General features: G+C 40.2%; 1 protein-coding gene across 2 annotated transcripts in view; it reads right to left on the bottom strand.

Annotated features, from left to right (window-relative positions):
- LOC137976019 (uncharacterized) overlaps nt 1–20,048 on the bottom strand; it is a 31,198-nt gene that overhangs the window by 9,446 nt on the left and 1,704 nt on the right. For both annotated transcript variants that reach the window (XM_068823267.1, XM_068823268.1), the window contains exons 3-20: nt 18,887–19,078; nt 17,387–17,469; nt 15,959–16,025; nt 15,392–15,428; nt 14,951–14,996; nt 14,452–14,509; nt 13,744–13,806; nt 13,168–13,269; nt 11,527–11,604; nt 11,303–11,396; nt 9,974–10,029; nt 9,836–9,881; nt 7,795–7,883; nt 6,768–6,859; nt 4,023–4,131; nt 2,798–2,831; nt 2,046–2,093; nt 387–540 (exon numbers count right to left, since the gene is read on the bottom strand). In XM_068823267.1, coding sequence (XP_068679368.1) covers nt 387–540; nt 2,046–2,093; nt 2,798–2,831; nt 4,023–4,131; nt 6,768–6,859; nt 7,795–7,883; nt 9,836–9,881; nt 9,974–10,029; nt 11,303–11,396; nt 11,527–11,604; nt 13,168–13,269; nt 13,744–13,806; nt 14,452–14,509; nt 14,951–14,996; nt 15,392–15,428; nt 15,959–16,025; nt 17,387–17,469; nt 18,887–19,078 — 1,448 coding nt within the window. The remainder of the gene's footprint in view (nt 1–386; nt 541–2,045; nt 2,094–2,797; nt 2,832–4,022; nt 4,132–6,767; nt 6,860–7,794; nt 7,884–9,835; nt 9,882–9,973; nt 10,030–11,302; nt 11,397–11,526; nt 11,605–13,167; nt 13,270–13,743; nt 13,807–14,451; nt 14,510–14,950; nt 14,997–15,391; nt 15,429–15,958; nt 16,026–17,386; nt 17,470–18,886; nt 19,079–20,048) is intronic.

Genomic DNA, 20,048 nt, shown 5'->3' with positions numbered 1-20,048 from the left:
TATTTCTGGTGTTTGCGCTCGTAACGAGATTACAACCCCACTTCAAACGTACACTGATCTTTTAAAAAAATGTCTGTCCAGCATACATAATTTAAGCTACAAACAACACAGATAAACTTTGAAAAACTGTTAGGCTGAACAATTATTTTGAAAAACAAAAAACCGGCAACTGCAACCCACTTAAATCTTCGTCGATTTTGCCCATTCATGCCTCCTTTTTGTAATTGCTGTTTTATGCAAACCTTCTTTCAGTGTTCTAAGTAGTTATTTTTACGTTTCGCTTGATTTGGTTCCCAGTCGCTGAATTTGGTTTAATTTTTGTGACACAGCCCGTTTAAAAAAACCTCTCTTAACTCAAACAAAAAAAAAAAGATTCTTCTGTTCACCTTGACGGAGCGAAAGTCTCGACACCAGAGCCCGGGAAGCCTCTCTCTGATGTCACAGCAGACTGCGAAGGATCCTGGGAGAGGTTGTCGAAATCGTCCGCCAAATCGCTTCCGGCTGTGGCGTGCATCGAGAGGGCGGAAAGTCCGCCACCATCTGAAAAAAAGCACTGAAGCAATCAAAAATGTCCTTTCTGTTTTCACTGGTTATTGGTAATCACATGATTTCGAGTGATTGACATTGTGCTTTGTTATGTGATTTTGTTCTGATTTAAGACGTTGTTACCTTCTCCAAACCTGCCCGCCATTTTGTTTTTTTTGCGCTTTCGCGACTTTCCTGTCAATCAATAGACCACTTTCGATATATTTAAGGACGGTGAGTACTATTATTATTGCGCATACGTTCTGCGCATCTCGAGAAACTCGGATTTCGGTGATGCTTACTAATACAGGGATATTTTTGCGCGGTTTAAAACTATCCGGAGAAAGTAGATCTTAGTAAGTACTCTTGGTATCCAAAAAGAAAATTGGGGGTAACCTTGCGTTTTTGAGAGGTAATTAAGCTTTAATTTGAGAAAGAACGCCACACATTGCTTTGTATTTTAAAGCTTTTTACAAATATTATTCATCAATTATCTTTGAAAAATGCGGGGTTACCCCCAATTTTCTTTTTGGATTTCAATAACACTTGTTAAGATCTACATTTGCTGCATAATCATAAACCGGGGCAAAATATCTTTAATTAGTAGGCACCGTCCTTAAATTCAGCTTGATAGTGAGGCTTAGAGGACACAAAGTTCAGTTTCCTTTGTTTGTGTCCTCTAGGCCTCGCTGCCAAGCTGAATTTTAACGTATCGCAAGTGGTGTATTAAATTTCAACTTTCTACACTCAATTTCATCTTTCTGCTATCTTTGGGACTAATTGACGTGTTCTCTGCCAATGAGCATGCTGAATCCTTTTTCCATGTATATTATTATTATTCTCAGGCTGTAAATTGAGTTTCATCTAATGATGCAGAGAAACACAGACATCAATGGTTCGTTAGACCGCAACGTTTGAGTGAAATCTTACAAATAGGAATATTGATGGATGATGATATTAAGATCACGATCTGCAGATCAATGAAGGTGTTACGATCAAAAGAAGTTCAAGTCAAAGGCCGACGAGTTACGCGTAACACCCTCCAAGACTTGCTTGATTCTTCATATTATCCAAAAGCAGTATTCAATAATATTCAGAATTTTCTTTTTACATTAAAATACTTTAGGAACCCTTAATGTCCTTTATTGCGTTCTCCGGCCATTTAAAAATTCACAGCTGGCAACAAAGCTAAAAGGGACGTTTTTTCCTGAACGACTAACGTCACTATTAGACAGATGAGAGAAAACGTCATTTCAAAATATGACTTTGCGCTATCGCAGGTGTTTCGCGTTGATTCCATCTTATTTACGTTGCACAGCATGAACAAGGGATGTTAAAAACTGGATTAATACTATAGAGTTCAAAGTTGTCATAGAGAATGAATAATTCACTCTTCCAAGCAAAAACGCTCAGCAACAAGGTCTTCGACCCTTGAGGTGCGCATGGTCTAAAACCCCCGTTCTCGGTATTTTTCTCAAACGTATCTTATTTTCCATGTTAAAGCAATTTGCGAATCTTACCGGGAATATAAGCTGCCAAGTCATCGTCGACGCTCTTAGAAACTGGTGCTATGAGAAATAAAGGAAAGTAATTTTACACCAGAACTGTAAAAAGCAAAGGAATGTTGCAGAATATCCTGGAAATTTTGACCTCTATTGTTCCCATAAGAAGGTGTTCTTTGAAGAACGAATCAAATTACGATAGACGTGATTGATATTCAGTGTCATGCAAAGAAGTGACAGGCGTTCTGAGGGACCACGATTCTATCGGTCAGCACCGAGAATAAGGACCACTGGCTGTTTCTGAACTAGGAAGTACAGCGGGACTTCCCGCAGGAACCCACGACTTGGAGTTTATAATTCACACTTCTGTTATGGGTTCTCGGTTTGTGAGACCATCTATATTTGGCTTCTCCTGCCATGTACTATCAGGCGCTGGCTATGCATGCTAAAAAATAAGTAGGTAAAATAGAGTTGATAAAAGTGAATTAACCACTGCCGGTGGAAAAATGAGGTTTCGAGCGTTAGGTCTTCGTCAATTCGCTCTAACGAAGGGCCTCTCCACGAAACCTCAGAAAACCATAACTCAACTAGGGATATGGTACAAGTTGTTCGCTCCAAGTCATAGGATCATGCTTCCGGCTATTCTACACAGTCTCAGCAAAAAGAAGTACAAGTCTTTGCCAACGGTTACAAGTGCTGGCGACGAAAATGAATGGCACGGCCTCGAAAAAGATGACACTCCAATAATAACCAGAGGCGAAAATACGTACCATCAAAATCCAGTGACTTGGTTGACAACTGATCCTTGAAAACAAATTCAACGAGTGTTAGAAAACATCGAATGCAAAATTATGGGAAAATGTTTGTGCCATGTGTAACAACTTCAATTTCAAAAGACATAGCTGTTTTTATGCCGTACCCATAGACAGAATTTTCCCTTGAAAAATGGATTTCAGGATTCGAGTTCCAAAACGTCCGCCCTTTAAAAGGGCAGAAATTTCTTCAAAGGAGATAACCCGCGATCAGGCGTTCTTTTTTCCCTCTAAAGAAAAGAACACCCCGTTTCCGAGTTCATGTCTACCTCTTCTTAAAAGTGAATCTAAGTGCGAAGTTTTTCTTATGAAAATTAGTTTTCATTCATATGTAAAGTAGAACTAATTCCCATCACAAAAGCTTTGCACTTAGACTCGCTTTGAAGAGGAGGCAGATATGAACTCGGAAAGGGCCTATCATGTCCCGCATTCTATTGTCAAAGCAACGCTTGTCAAATTAATTACAGATGAGTCATAAACATAAACAATTTGCAATTTTCAGTACACAGGGAAAGGAAAGGAAAGAAACTATATTTAAGAGTCTAATCTTCTAGCGCTGGAGCACTAATTAGGGACACTGTAAATTGAAAACCGGCGTACCCGGAGGAAAACCTCTCGGTGCAGAGTAGAGAACCAACAAACTCAACCCACATATGACGCCGAGTCTGGGAATCGAACCCGGGTCACATTGGTGGGAGGCGTCAGTGCTCTCACCACTGCACCATCCCTGCTCTCTCAAAAATACCGAAAAGCTGGGCATCTGTTTTCATTTTTTCAGTGTTCCCCGACACAAAGATTTCTTCAATATTTTACAGGAAAAATCGCTTGCAAATTACGCTAAAATGGAAATCACGGGGGGGAGGGGGCTATAAGCCATCGAGATTGATCACTCCAGCCAAACCCATCTTTTAATTAATACCGTTGGTCAGTCTCTCTCTTTTTTTTTTAGCCGAAAAAAATCATTGTTGCGTGAAATTGTTAAATTCTTGGAAGGTTGCATGTTGTTTGAAACACGAAATGGCGGCCATTTGGTTGTCTTCACCACCATCACGTCATGTGCACGAACCCCGTAAGGTATCAGGGGTAATCAGGGATCCCTAAGGAGCTTAGCTGGCTCCGCTTCCCTTCCCCCGAGGGATACTGAGGTTTGATAAGCTTGAACATTCAAAATGTTAACTAGTACCTGATTCTCCAAATAGTCTCCATTGAGGTGATAACTCGACGGGCCATAGAGGCTGCTTATTGGTTTCTTTTCTTCGTCTGGAGGATTAGATTCCAACTCAGAGATCCCACTGCATGGGAAGCATAAGAATTACGATGGAATGAGAAAAAAATGGAACGCCACGATGTTGTTGGGAGACGACGGCAGCTAGGGCATCCGCAACGCCACGAGACAAGAATATTATTAAACGTGGAAAAAATAGAAAAATAATCGTGCTGCACGTGCGGCGCGCATTTTAGTACATTTCTATAACAAACCGTGCAAAACAACGCGAAATGGCAAAAAGGGAGCTTACGCAAGAGCGACGACGACGCCTACAGGCTGGATTTCACTAGCGACGGAGTCGGAGTCGTAATCAGAAACGCAGAGCGATACGATCTGGTGAAAATCAAACTGTCGGAGTCGGAAGCAGAACACCGATTCCGCTTATGACTCCGTCGCTTATGATCCAGTGAAAACTGCATTGTCGGAGTCGGGAGCAGAAGCGAAAGACTAAGCCAATCACGATGATCGCTTCCAAGCATTGTGATTGGTTGGTTCTTCCGCTTCTGCTTCCGACAATCTAGTTTTCACTGGATCATAACTGACCGTGTCATAAGCGGAGTCGGTAGAAAATGGAAACGTTCTGATTCTTCCGACTCCGATTCCGTCGAGCTTATGGCCGCTTTCCTTTTGCCAGAACTGACCGGCCAGACCCATTACTTTCCAAAGAAAATGCAACATTTGAAGGAACACTTGCATGATATTCCCTCGTATTCTTCTGGAGGAGTAGATATGATCGTCGAAGTGTGTTAATTTGAATGTGTTGTAGAGTTATTCTTTCCAAATGCCCGGTCTGGCCGGTCAGTTCTGTTAAATGGAAAGCGCCCTATGACTCCGCTTACGACTCCGATCTTTGATTTTCACCAAGTCATAAGCGCTCTTACGACTCCGACTACGACTCCGACTCCCGACTCATTCGCTAGTGAAATCCAGCCTTACGAGAACGCCAAAAATGGGTTTAATGAGCAAAAACAATAGCTCTGCACGTGCGTTTTATATTTTGATATATTTCGCTGCCGTTCTCGTCTTGACAACGACGTGAATTGACCTCTTTAGCTTGCATTTCAGACCACGTGATGTGACTCTAGAGAATAGTTTCTTTCAAATGTCGTCTTACGCACGTGCATATGTACACATAACTTACGGAAAAACAAAAGGAAAATTCCCTTGAGAACATCACGTGGTCTGTAATGGGAAAACAAAACGTACAAGCTAAAAAGGTCAATTGACCAACTTTGGGGTCGTGTCGTATATCTCATTGGACGGGCTTCAGGATTGGCCAAAAGAAAAATAGAACGAACAAAGATAACAATGAATTTAGCACAGAAAACAATAGGAAGTACGACACTATACAGCCAATGAAATGTAGTGCTCAACAAGAGGTACGACCCTACCCGGGGGGGGGGGGGGGGGGGACGACGACGAAAACAAAAGATATCTCATTGGCTCCTTTTGTTCGTCCACCAGCAATTGTGCATCGCAGCATTGTTATCTGTGTCTCTAGAGATTGGTTGCAAACCACCTATACAACACTTCCTCCGTAAAAATATGGAATATTCGCGCTATTGAAGTTATATCCTGAAGTGGAGTTTTCGTTGAGGTTGCCGTTGCCCTAAGCTTGTTTAAACTCGCTAAGAAGAGATTTGTGGAGAACTTCAGCCGTAAATAGTTTTGTCCTCTTTGAACACTGTAACGCCTCTTATACCAGTCATATTTTTACAGAACCGCTACCGCCATTATACACCATAAAAAGGTACGATTTGCCTGCACAACTTTTACTAGCTACATGTGAACAAAAGGCGCCATGGAAAATGCTACATCGCCATTTCTTTTATAATGCGGGAAATCACGAACAAACGAACAAAAAAAGCAAACAACAGGGAGTTACGCAAGGTAAGCGGCAACGTCAAAACGTCACTTCAATATAACTCAGCGCTATCGTAAGTATTTAGCGATTATTTCGTCTTGTTCACGTTGTAAAATACGGGCGAACTATCCTGTAATTGGTTCAGGGTACGAAAGGTTTTAAACTGGGGATAGAAAGTGAATGGGTTATCGTCGTCTGCTCCTTTTGTCGTCAAAACCTAAAATTTGGTGATTTCACGTTGTTTCGTGGAGTGCACTGTAAAGAAATGTACCAAAAATGTGTGCCGCACGTGCAGCACGATTAACTTTCCCTTTTTAGCCAATAATATTCTTGCTTTGTGGCGTTGTCGTTGCCGCAGCCGTCGTCGTCGGTAAAACTAGGGAGCTTACGAAACGAGGACGGCGACGGCAACGAGGACTTCATTTTAAAATACGAGTCCGCGTTATTCATATCACTACGAAACTATTTCATGTCGTTTCGCGTTAAAAATGTGTAATAACTGTCGAGGAATTAAACTGGTATGAGTGAGTTGGAAGCGTAGAGAGAGAACTGAAAATTCATCGTCATGTGCTAACGTCCTCCACAGAACCTTGAATTTTGTCATTTCACGTCGTCATTTAGGAGATGACGGCAAAGAAATGTACCAAAATGTAAAACGCTCGTGCAAAGCGTGCAGAGCCATTGTTTTTGCTCACTAAACCTATTGTTTTGTAGCGTCGTCGTTGCCGTCGGCGTCGTCGTTTCGTAAGCTCCCTAATCCCTAATGAACCGCGAGTACGTTAACAACTGATACTTACTCAGGTTCTGTAACGTGTTTAGAAATCATGTCGTGGGAACTTTGCAATTGTAGTTGCATGTACGAAATATCGCGTTGTTGTCGCTCACAGATCTACAGAAAGAAAATAAGAGGGAAACTAAAGCTGTGGTTAAGAGGTCCACGAATAATTGACCAATTTCGATATATTAAAATTCAGTCCCAAACAAAAGGCATCATCTCGAGGCTCTGGGGAATAAATATAAGGATTTGTATTAGATCACTCCCTAGAGCCTCGAGATGATGCCTCTTAATTGTTTAGGACTGAGTTTTAATATATCGAAATTGGCCTATTAATGCCATTTCCGTTCCCAGATCCTGTCGTTTCTCTTAGACAGCGCGGCCTTCGCACGAGAAAAAGAAGGGTTCAGAAGACAAAGGAAATTCACATTTTTTCATTGGTTTGTTTGCGAACAATAAAATCTTGAACCGGAAGTATACATTGCCGATAAGGCGCAATGGGGTCAGCTGGCGCGAAGCCTGTGGGTTGATGATAATCGTTCATAGAGGAAAACAGTTGTGGTCAAACGGGAATGAGAATTTGACCAGGACTTCATTTCAACTGAGTAGGGGACGAGTTGTTGACAATCAGTCATGTCACTCTGAATTCCTACCTTGCCAAACAACTCGGCTTTTTTTTTTTTAACACGCAATGAATTAGTCTCACCTGATCAGCAGCGTATTACTTTTTACCCAAACGAAACAAAACATCAGCACAAAAAGTCTCATTCCCTAGAGATTACTTTTGGACAACAGCACGGCCGCCAAGTGCACGCGAAGCACGAGTACCTACACCACGTGCATGTCCATCACGTCAACGTCACGTGCATACGCTCTACGACACCTTTGTTTTTTAAATGATCAAACTTGATTAGTCAAAGACGTCATTTCGTTTTCCTTTTAATTTGGAGACAAGTCGCCGACTTGTTTTCTTTTATAACATTTATTTTCTTTACTTCATTTCTTAATCCGTAACTGTAATGATAAAAAAACGCGGCGCATTTTTATACCTGCCGTAGGCTTTGAAGTTCTGAATCGGTTCTTTCCTGTTTAGACTTCTGCAGGTCCAGTAGTTGATCTTTTCTTTTTTCTCTCTCGCCTGGTGAATACAAAAATGTCCGTTGCTAAATCAACTTTTCTTTTTATCTTGAGCTGAGGCTAAATTTGGCAATAAACCGGTCCTGATTCCAAAACCTATCATGCTAAACTCCTTTTTAACCGGGACCTCCAGAGAAAGAGAGAAATCGACGCGCTGTTCCGTGTGGCTCTTCTCTCCTAGTTTCCTATCAAGTTAACATACAAGTCCACTACAATAGACCTCTTTAGCTTGTACGTTTTGTTTTCCCATTTCAGGCCACGTGATCTTCTCAAGGGAATTTTCCTTTTGTTTTTTCATAAGTTATGCGTACATATCGTGCATGGGACGACATTTGAAAGAAAGTTTTCCCTAGAGTAACATCACGTAGTCTGAAATGGGAAAACAAAATGTACAAGCTAAAAAGGTCTATTGCATCATGAGATTCATAATACTTTGCATATACGTTACGGTGTGTGACAAGGTGTCTATTCGAGCCTAATAAAGGGCTTGAACTTCATGTGTATTACTTTTTTTGCTAGGGTTCTGATTGGTCATGATTAGAGGGTCACTTTGTGACACCTACAACAGCTGGGCATAGTGGAGCTGTATAAAGGCCGATTTAGGGCCGATTTACACGGTGCGATATTTGACGCATGCGACAAGCTCACGATAGGCCTACGACATGACTTACGATTGCCGCAGCATTTTAAAACATGTTTTAAAATGCTACGACATTTTTTCTGACGTACACAACAATCGTAAATCGTGTCGTGGGTCTGTCGTAAGCTGTTGTCGCATGCGACAAAAATCGTACCGTGTAAATCGGCCCTTACACGGTACGATTTTTGTCGCATGCGACAAGCTTACGACAGGCCTAGGACAGAAAAATGTTGTAGCATTTTAAAACATATTTCAAAACGCTGCGACAATCGTAAGTCATGTCGTAGGCCTGTCGTAAGCTTGTGGCATGCGACAAAAATCGTACCGAGTAAATCGGCCCTTAGACAACCCTCCCAGAACCCCTCCCAGTCAAGGATAAGCTCTCTGCTATTACCGGTATAATTATACGCAGTCGTTGTATATGAGATGGTAAATAGGAAACGAGCCGCAAGGCGCCGAGTTGGCTTTTGCCATCTCGTATCAAACAACCACTGAGCACTACAGTAATTCTTTTATTAAATCTTCGTAAATGCTAAACGTTTTGATTCTCGAAATATTGCTCTTTGCCTCACATTTTTCAGTCGCTTGGCAACCCTTGGCGCGAAAATACGGCTCATAAGCTGATAACCAAGAATTCGTGAACCAATCAGGACGCTTCAAACGACTTCAAGTTTAAACATTTTGTGAGTCTGTTACTGGTTTTGTCGGATCTATTTCGGTCAAAATAGTTCCGAAATATGCGCCAACCACTTTTATGCAAAATAAACTATAACAAAGATGTAATAAATAAATAACTGTAAGCAAACATTATTGCTTTGTTCCTATGACACTGTGTATAGGTGAACAGGAAGTGCATGATTCGCGGGACTAAACCCTGTTCAAAACCAGGGATGTGTAAGGACGCTAAAGGATGGCAAGGGACGCTAAAGGACGGCTAGGGATGTGTAAGGACGCTAAAGGACAGCTAGGGATGTGTAAGGACGCTAAAGGACGGCTAGGGATGTGTAAGGACGCTAAAGGACGGCTAGAGATGAGGAAGGACGCTAAAGGACGGCCAGGGATGTGTAAGGACGCCAAAGGACGGCTAGGGATGTGTAAGGACGGTAAAGGACGGCTAGGGATGTGTAAGGACGCTAAAGGACAGCTAGGGATGTGTAAGGACGCTAAAGGACGGCTAGAGATGAGGAAGGACGCTAAAGGACGGCCAGGGATATATAAAGTACCTACCTCAGCGTTCATTCTAAGCGCTGACCGATAAAATCGCGGTTTTAGGGACCAAATGCAAAGTTGCATAATTGTTCTGTGACAATTACCTGATAAGAAAAGCTCCTTTTGCAGGACTAACACCTCTTGCTTGGTCTGGAAGAATCAATTAAAGAATGCATTGCTGTGACAAAATATTTTATTCTGGTGGGTAAAAGGACAAGGAAGGCAACGACAGGTCATTTTACCTTTGCAAGTTCAGCTTGAAACTCATCTGCATCACTGAATTGTTTGCTAATATCACCTGCGAGGGAACAGACGTCACACCGTAACAACTAAAGAGAAGTTTTTTGAAGCGTCGAAACAAAACAAAATGGCTGCATTACTACGCTTGACCGGACCAAACAAAGCCAAATATAGGACCAACTGAACATCGAAGAAACCACATAATCTGAGCATCCCCTCTACTAACTATGACCTGAGCCATTATTGATTCCAGGCACCAAAAACACACAAAAAACACGACACACCTTTCTGTCGTCAACAACGCTTGATAATTAGCCAATCCGAGACAAAACAAAATAGAATATGACTCGCTGAAAAATATTTTCCCGCGCAGCCAGCTACACGTATCTGTTTTGCCCATTAGAGGGATTTCGCATCGTGTTTTACGTGAAACGGCAAAAGGAAAACGCGGCAGGCTGCTCTTCGTGTAATAAAAGTATGACATTTCTCATATTCTTGCTTCGGTCTCTTTTCAAAGAAAACAAGTTTCACTGACTTCTAACAAAACGCAAATTTCAGCCTTTTGCCGTTTACGGCAGACGCGATGCCAAGGCCCCGTCCACACGTTTTTTAATCCGCAACTTTTTGTCTGCGTCTTCAAAAATTTTCAAGTATTCAAATCGAATACGTATCCGGATTCGTTCTAGCATCCAGGACTCCTCTATGAGAATTGTCAACAGAGCATGTGCCATCAGGCGTGCGAGCTGCCTACAAGAGAAGCTGCGATAGCTGCCTCGTTCCCAGACGTCTCCCTCGCAATGTAAATTTGCGCTCGCCACCAGCCACTCGAGCCTTCCCTGGAAGAAGCGATAGCATTTTCGTTCAGCGGCCATGTTGAACATTTATGCGGTAAAGACTGGATCTGAGTTTGTAACGTCATTGGATTTGAAAAAAAACCGGATTCGACCGTCCACACCATTCCAAATTCTTTGTGTATTCAAAACTTTCCAAACTTTGGAGAGGGGGTTAAAAAAGATGTGGATTCACATGTCGTATTCGCCGGATACGTGTGGATGGAAGACGAATCCGCTAAGAAAAAGTTGCAGATTCAAAGATATCCGCCGAATACGTGACTGTGGACGAGGCCTAAATATCCCTATTTGATTGTCCGTGATTGGGCATCAAAATTTCTGGTTTGGTCTCACCGATCCCACCTGAAACATAATGCATAAGTTGGTAACTATTTGAACTTCGACATCCTCTAACTCGTCTTCAGAAGTTAGTCGTTTTACTCTTTCTATTGACAACTTTGTGCCACGGTACCCATCGAAGACAGATAAAAAAATCTGTACCTCTCAATTTCTCCACTTCATGTTTGTTTGCTGCTGCTTGGTCTCTCCACTGATCCCTTTCTGTCCTTAGAGTGCTTTCTGTTTTTCTAAGTTCCTGCAAAAAAACACATGTAGGTACAGGAGAGGTAAAATTTGTTTGGGAAGTGAAAAGATAAATGACAAAAAGAAAACGACACATATAGTAGTTTAAAAGTGAGAGGTAATTGTTTATTAAGCTCACTAACCTGGCATAAACCTTCTAATCTTTTGATCTTTTGTTGTAATTCCCCTAAGCCCACATTTGCTTCCATTATGTCATTATCCTGTTATTAGCACAAGCATCAGTGTCAGCAGACATACATTCGCGTAAATCTCTTATTATTAGCCGGAGCCTCTACATGTATCTCCCATACTTGGCCTAGGAGTCAATCCTTTCCCGAGCTAATCAAAACAGAGCTACCGTATTTACTCGAATAAGCACCACCCCCGAATAACCGCCGCATTTGGGACAAAAAAGCAAATACAATGTAGGCGCCGCCGCGGTTCCAATGCGGCGTTTATTCGAGGAACCTCGTTAAATTGAAAATAACACTAACAGGTTACTCTAACACAGCATGGGGAATTTATTTGCATCAAAACCGATGTTCTTCAGTTCGAAGCGATTATACTTCACTGCTCGTCCACTAAATAAAACGCCTAAGAGTGGCAAAAGACTTTTTTGTTAATCTCCGTACAGACAGAATGGAAAAGGGAATGTTTCTTTGTGGCGCCCAATTTATAAATAAGCGCCGCACTTGAGGCGCGAAAAATGAAATAAGCGCCGCGGCGCTTATTCGAGTAAATACGGTATCTCAGCGTCAAGGGAAATGATACTTTTCGCGAGAAAAACCTTTTCCTAAAAATAAAGTTACTCGGGAAAGGGTTGACTCAAGGAAATAGTGGAGATACAGACTCTCCTTGATGAGCTCCTGTAACTTACCTCAAGTTTGTCAAAAATCCAAGGACAAGTAAATCGTGATAATTCACAAATGGGGAGCTTAAGCAACGACAACGGCGACGGCAACGAGAACGTCATCACAAAATATAAATTCGCGTTACTGTAATTGCTTCGTGACTATTTCAACCTATTTTATATGACAAGGGTGTGGGAGTTCCTCAAAAAGCAAAGACAACGACTACGGCAACGAAAACGTTAGTTAAAAGAATAACTTAGGGCTATCACAAGTATTTCGCGATTATTTCGTCTTGTTCACTTTGTACAATACAGGCGAACTATCCAGTAACTGGATGGGTACGAACCGTTTTAAAGTCAAAACTGAAAATGACTTTTTCATTACTATATCCTCACGTTGTCGTCAAAACCTAAAATTTGGTGATTTCAAGTTGTTGTTTGGTGGAGTACGGCAGAGAAATGCACGGAAATTCGTGTTGCACGTGCAGCACGAGCATTTTTCCTTTTTTAACCAAGAACATTCTTGCTTTGTGGCGTTGCCGTAGCAGTACCCGTCGTCTTTGCTTAAACTCCCTAATGACACTGGTCGGAACGGCGCTTAATTTAGGGGAGAAATTTATCCTCAAGTGCTGACGTTCTTCATAAAACCTCAAATTTGGCTATTTCACGTTGTAGTTTTGCTGACGACGGCAAAGAAACGGACAAAAACGCACGTGCAGGGCGTGCAAAGCTATTGTTTTTGTCGACTGAATATGTAAATTTGTGACGTTCTTGTTGCCGTCGCCCTTGTCGTTGCTTAAGCTCTCTAATTGGTGGGAAAAGAACGGCTCTCAAAGGCTTTGGCTGATTTTAGAGCTCCATTCCCCCCACCACCACATAAACAGAGAATTGTTCCAAAATGCTCACTTTTCGTCGCCAAGAAGAAAGAACTCACTTTTAGTTTGAGTTTTGTCAAAAGTTCTTGTTCTCTTGCTTGAAGTTGTCCTATTGTATTTGATAACTCTCTCATAGACGATGTTAAGGCACTATTCTTTTCCTATGGAATAGAGGTGAGCAAAGAATGAAGTATGTACGTCAGTCAAGGTTACAAAGGTTTTTTGTGGTTTGACATAACAAACAAAATCTAGACCCCACTTATACACATTCACAGTAAAATGTATATAGACAAAAATAATTGATCTATTAAACAAAACCCCGCCACGAGGGCCCTTTCATTGTATCAACATGTCTCGGGTTAATTTCCTAACAAATTCAATGAAAGGGAAGGATACCAGAGGTTATCCCAATCGAGGGTATCGATATCAGCCCACACTGATGATCTCATGGTCAGGGTATAACCCGGGTTGCTGAGTTGGGAGGGGCAGTTCATAACCGCTAAGGCACCCTGAACGTGGTGGCAATTGTGGGTTACATTTGTTGGTTCTCTTGTCTATCCAAATAAAGTTTACTCTGATTTTTGCCTCTCATGAAGAACTGACATTTCGATTTCATAATCTTGAATTGGACTTACTTCGAGTTCCTGTACTTGATGGAGGGATGTATTTGCATGTTCCGAGACTTGTTGAAGTTGTAACTGCAAGTAAACCCATGATGATGGACATTGATATTATTTATAGTTTCTTCTAAGATCAATTTGTCAAGAAGGAATTAAACAACGTAAAATGTTTCTTGATTGACTCAACCTTACAGTTGAGCTTTGGGATAAATTGCTACAAGGTGAATAGTGGTGGAGGTTTAGTTGCCATTTTCGTTTTCTCTTTGCACAGAGGTGTTCAAATAGTACTAATGCTAATCACTTCCAATGAAGATAGCCAAAAAAATCAAAAATTGAGAATGTGCAGAAAGACGTACCACACATATTCATTTGTGTGGTTATATATACTATTAGTATAATTTTCAGCGGTGAATATAAGAATTTAGTACACTAGTGTCATTTCACCGCGCTACCCGCTGAATATAACATTTTGGAGGCACGGCTGCTAAGCTAATCAAGCACTTTTCATGCCTTTTTATCTTGTTTTAGCCCATTGTTTTGCATTTTCTTGATATTCACCGCTGAAAATTACACTAAAACAATTATTCACCTCAGGCTCAGTGAATATTGGGGAATATTTACCTTGACTACGTCTTGATAAATATTAACCAATTTTCACTTCGCCTTCAGCGAATAATGGTTAAATATAGGGATACATGTAACTGTTGAAGAGTCAATGCAAACCTGGGCATTTTCAAGTTCTTTCACTTTATTCTTTTCCTCTGTTTCACAAGCTTTTAGCCTAAAGAAAAGAAAAGGAAAGGATGACAACACTATCGCAACATCACACCACCTTTCTTAAATTTTGGAGAACACTTTCAAAGAGAGAATCAAAATTATGTTAGAACCTGACATGTCCACAGGTTATTAAGTACTATAATGCTTTATGGAAAGTACTTGCTTCCTGGAGGCTATTAAAAGGAGCCAATATGTAATTACTAAAATTAGCTAATAGGAGAACAAGATTAAAAGGACAAAAAAACAATAAAATTTGGTATCATTAAAATCAACTACTGTAGGTCATAGTGGGTGTTTTTGGACAGCAAACCTTAGTGGCATAAAGCTTCGCCCCCCCCCCCCCCCCCTTCCCCTCTCACCAACCGACTACAATTTCTACAAAATATGTAAAGCAAAGCATTAGTAAAACAGCTGAAAGATGAGCAAAAAAAATTACAACCATTACCTTGCTTGCAAGCCTTTTAATTGGTCATTTCTACTTTTTAATTCACCTGTTGCAAAGAAGTAGATTAAAATGATAGTCAAAATAATAAATAAGTGGTGGAAGATTAAATTTATTTCACTTCAAAGTCACAAAATTCTCTTTTAATTAACTGGAAAACAGTTTTTCCAGGAAGTCAATTAACAGTGACCCTTTCATCCAGAAGAGGTCCCCTGCTGAAGAATTAGTAACAGAAATTAATCATCCCAATTTCTCAGAGTAAAAGCTGAAATAAGTTCCTTTATGATGTTTGAAAAGGTTAAAGTTGGCAAGAAGACAGCCAGATAGGCAATAATGTTAAACCAACAGAGAGTTACATGTAAGTAGAGACTAACAGGAAGATCATATGGACTCATTTCGAGAGCAGGCAAGAAGTTATATAGCACACATGTACAATTAACTCACTCTCAAGCCTGGAAGATCGTTTTTCAAGAGAAAAGACCTAAAAAGGAAAACATTGCAAAGAAAGTTAATTATTAATTATTTTTAATGATTGTCATCAACAACAACATAAAAGTTCCAAAAAAATTCTAAACATATTTTATCCCAAGTACCAGGCTGAGCTGAGCATAACAGCCGCAAAAAAGTTTGTAACCAAATTACGGGTATTCTTTTACTGTACAATGTAGATGCCGATGCAAAGTGGCTAGACACTGCACGCGGTTAGGAAGCAGACTTACAATCCTGTGGTCCCAGTTCAAGACATACTGATGCACTTCTGATCTTTAACTGAAATACATGTTAAAGGGGAGTGTGACACATTATCAATTGAAAATATTCCTGCAAATTAAATTTAATTGGACGGCTGATCCTGCGAAAACTAGTTAGATATCTTATATCATCCATCCTACTGTATGTATTCGTGTAAGTTAGAGTAAGCAGTTGTAATTTATTACAAGGAGGTAACTATAGCCAGGTGTCAACAAGGCCCTGCATTCTGCCAAATGTGTAATCTCCTGTATTAAGACCTACCCTTTGCCTGTCCTCTTCCCAGGCCACTATCTGCTTTTGATGAGCTTGTACCATATCATTTAATTCTCTGAAATGTAGCATGAATCAACAGTTGAAAGACTATAAATCAATGTTTAACAAGGGTGGAGTGGTCCAGTGCTTATTTTATTAACAATTATTCTACCAGGGCGCCTGGATATGAAGTGATAGATAACGCGCCAAAAATGGAAAAAGCACCTGATGTTCATTAATATAAAATCATTTTATATCCAGCAAGCCCAAGTAGAATAATTCGATCTTCCACTGAAGCATCGATTTCTGCCTTGGTCAATTCCAAAAGGGCTTCGCTAAACTTCAGCCATTTTTCTCAGAGCTGCAAAAATGTTTTCAGCTCAGCTTTTATTTCACATGCGTTCCTTGACCAAATTAGGTAGAAGAAGTAAATGCTCACTGATAGCCTGTTTCCAGCAAGCCAGTGAAAATAATCAAAATCTGATATCTGTAGTTCAGTTTTTAATAGAAGGCATTAGACTTGCAATCACTTGGTTGGATTCATATCATCACATCAGCACTGTGTGGATTTGATGTGGCAAGTTCTAGAATGATTACAATTTGGAAACAGCAAACTGGTTGCATGGCTTCTTTAACAAGAAGTGTTTTTAAAGTTGCATTGGTCCCAGTAGGAGTTGCAAGGACCCAAGGTCCTAGCCCCAAGGGGAGTCCTGGGTGCATGTTCTCCCAGAAATGCTAGAACTTCTAGACTCTCAGAGATGCTTTTTCCAGTATTTTGAGACACACCCTGAGATGTTGAGCAAAATGTTTGAGCTGATTTACTTTTTAATCCCTCTTTCGTTGTCACTTGACCATGAAACCATTGCCTGCTTGCAGGTGGTAGTTTTGTTACAGGCATGAGATTCAAAGCCTTACTGTGTTAGTGAAAGATCTGGGACTTAGTGACAAAGTGAGAGGGAAAGGGCGAAACTAAGTGAGAGGAGAGGTTTTTTCTTTCATCCTCCCTTTCCCTTTCCACTTCCGTGTTTTCTCATCATAACACATCCAGTTTGGCATCCGGATTTGCCAGGTTTCAAATCTTGGATTCGCAACATAAACTACCACCTGCAAGCAGCCTACTCGTCTTCCAAAATTTAACCATGGAAAAGCAGGCATTGCAAATGGGAAAGTTCCCATTGATGGATGCTACACGCAACGGCTGGTTAAGTTTCATTTGATTTGGTTGTATGTAGTTTCAAATGATCATTAACTGCAACTTGTTTGTGAACTAGTTGAATTGACAGCTTTATTACAGTGCACTCCATTTTAAACCTGAAAGGCTTTACATTTTTACATTTACATTTAATTTCAGTTAAAAGAAACTATTAGGCACAAGTACATGAATGGTACAAAGTTTAGAAAAATTAAATCTCACAAAGCAATAAAATCTCCATTTACCTATCTCTGTCTTTCAACTCTCCTATAAGCAGCTGCAGTTCGCGTCTCTGTCGTTGGATTGTATCACTGTCGACATCTGAGAGCTGTTCAAGGAGCATTGTGACATTAAACAAGATCTATTTTGCATAATAACCATCTTGTCGTTATGTAATATGTTGTACATGACTGTACAAGTCTACAGACAAGTGTCCACTTACTTACATATTTAATATGATAACTGAAGGACAGGTTCTAATCCTAATGATTATGCTCACATCACCAAACAACAACAAAAGCACTTTTCTGAGCTTAAACTCCTGTCTGATGTCTAGCATAATTTAGGACTTAGCAATGTTTAATAAAATAATGGAAAAATAGTTCTTCTTGTACTTTTTTCTTATTAATTTTTTTCATTATTATTATTATGGTTTAATACTGAGAAGTGCTTACACTGACTACCACAATACCTTTAAGTTAATCAGTGCTTTTAATATAGCCTAAATTACTGTTACAGTAATTCACTGCAGCCATTACACCATGTAATAATAATTATTATGGTCAAAAGATATCCAATGTCTTCTAGGGTTTGTTTAAATAAACCGTCATACTTGTGAAATGTTGGGTGTTTTGAAAACAAAGACCTTAAGACTCGAAAATAAAGAAAAGTAACCCAAAACCCTCCATTTGGCTAACCCTAGGCCGAAAAACCAACTTTAGCCCTAGTTTAAGTTAGGCCTAGGGTTAGCCAAATTGAGGGTTTTGGGTTACTTTCTTCGTTTTCGAGTCTCTAGGTCTTGGGGGTCTTTGTTTTCAAGACACCCTGAAATGTTTGTGGCTAGTCTGACACAGTGTTTCGTCTTAGCCAAGAGACGTTTCAGAGACCTTTAGAATTTAAAGGCAAACTCATTAAGCATTCCACCCAAAGTTGTTTTGCTTATAAATTAAAACTATGTCCCCTCCATTAACCTATTGACTCCTGGGAATAAGACTCACATTGCAAGTCACTAGTGTAACAGATTTTACTCTGTCTCACACCGGACAATTTTACTTGTCAACTGGAGGCATCCTCAGGAGTGAATGGGTTAAAGGGAACCTCCACTAAAACAACAAAAAAACTTTAAACCACAGAACATAATGTTTACAATTGGAATTGCTCAATCTTTTTCCAATGAAAACGTTTGTATTCGAGAAAAATAAATTCCAAAGACGCTTATTTTGGCTTTCAAATTTCATGGGCGCCGCCATCTTGAATAATTGTGACACAAAGAGCGATTGTTCTGGAACAATAGGGCAACCAAGTTACGTCACAATTATTCAAGATGGCGGCGCCCGGGAAATTTGAAAACCAAAATAAGCGTTTTTGGAATTTATTTTTCTCGAATACAAACGCTTTCATTGGAAAAAGATTGAGCAATTCCAATTGTAAACATTATGTTCTGTGGTTTAAAGCTATTTTGTTGTTTTAGTGGAGGTTCCCTTTAATAGCAACATTAAGAAACATGCTAATGGTATGCTACAAACCTGTTTACTGGTGGGAGAAAGTGAGCTGTTATGCAGTCGTGGACTAACTGATTGACGAATTGGACTTGTATTTCGCAAGGGTGATTTGCTTCTCGAGGATCGCACTGGACTGACGCCTGCAGTCTGATAACTTGCGTTGGTTGTTCTGGGTTTGTAACTTGGTGATGTTGACGCAAATGGAGAAATTATAGGCTATAGAATGTAATAAGGTAATCAGACAGTGTAATTAATAGAAGATGGATTTATCGTTTTCAACAAGCTGAAGGGATTCCCTCCACTCTCATTAAGCTACTGAATACTAATGTCAACTCAAGGAATCAAAGCAATTAGATCACTATGAGCACAGTCTGTAACTGTTGTTTTTCCTCTTCAGAACAAATTCATTCGGTACAAAAACGTTTCATTAAAAAATTCACTTTTACAGTGACATTTCAACAACTGCATAATTGGTTAAATGATGAACCCAGCCAAGTATTTCAGATGGTGGATCATAAAAAATTCCCCAAATCCTTGCAGTTCGATTAAGATTTCAGGCAGTGATTAACATGTAGGTCAGTCTTTCAACCAGCTAAATTAGGTGTCAGTACTTAGAGACATTCCTTAATACCACCAAGGATGCACAAGCATTTCCGGGCAAATCAGTAGTATTACATGTAAGTACAATGAAGTTTGAAGGAAGGTTACCGCTACAAAATAAATGCAACTATAGATGTTTGTAACGTTATTATTGTTGTTGTTGTTGTTGTTCTTGTTGGTTACACCACAAGACAACTGAAAAATGTTTGTCAGTAAATGTTGCCCTTTAACCATAGCCTGACCCATGGGCACATAACAAATTGAAACAACTATCACTGTTCTTGAAAATTTGCGGCACAATATGACATTGTATCTCCAGTCGGTCCAGTCAGGGCCACATTGTCCATTCAAAACATAGATAAGCAACCTTAAGCTCTGAAGACTTCTTGTAGCTCAATGGGTAGGTTTCTAACCCTGCCTAGAACTCTGATTTTTCAGTAGTCTTTTTGCCTGTAGCCTGAAGCAACTAGGCACCCATTGCAGCCTAGTCACCGCATTAATGTTTGCTCCTAATGTTTCACATTATAGGTGACATGCTGGAAGATACTGCTCTTCCGTAATTGGATGAATAAGGAGGCTTAACTGT

This window comes from Montipora foliosa, chromosome 11, assembly GCF_036669935.1.
Source record: "Montipora foliosa isolate CH-2021 chromosome 11, ASM3666993v2, whole genome shotgun sequence".
NCBI lineage: Eukaryota > Metazoa > Cnidaria > Anthozoa > Scleractinia > Acroporidae > Montipora > Montipora foliosa.
The sequence above is the reverse complement of the archived record's forward strand: the minus strand, read 5'-3'. Positions and strand labels throughout refer to the sequence as shown.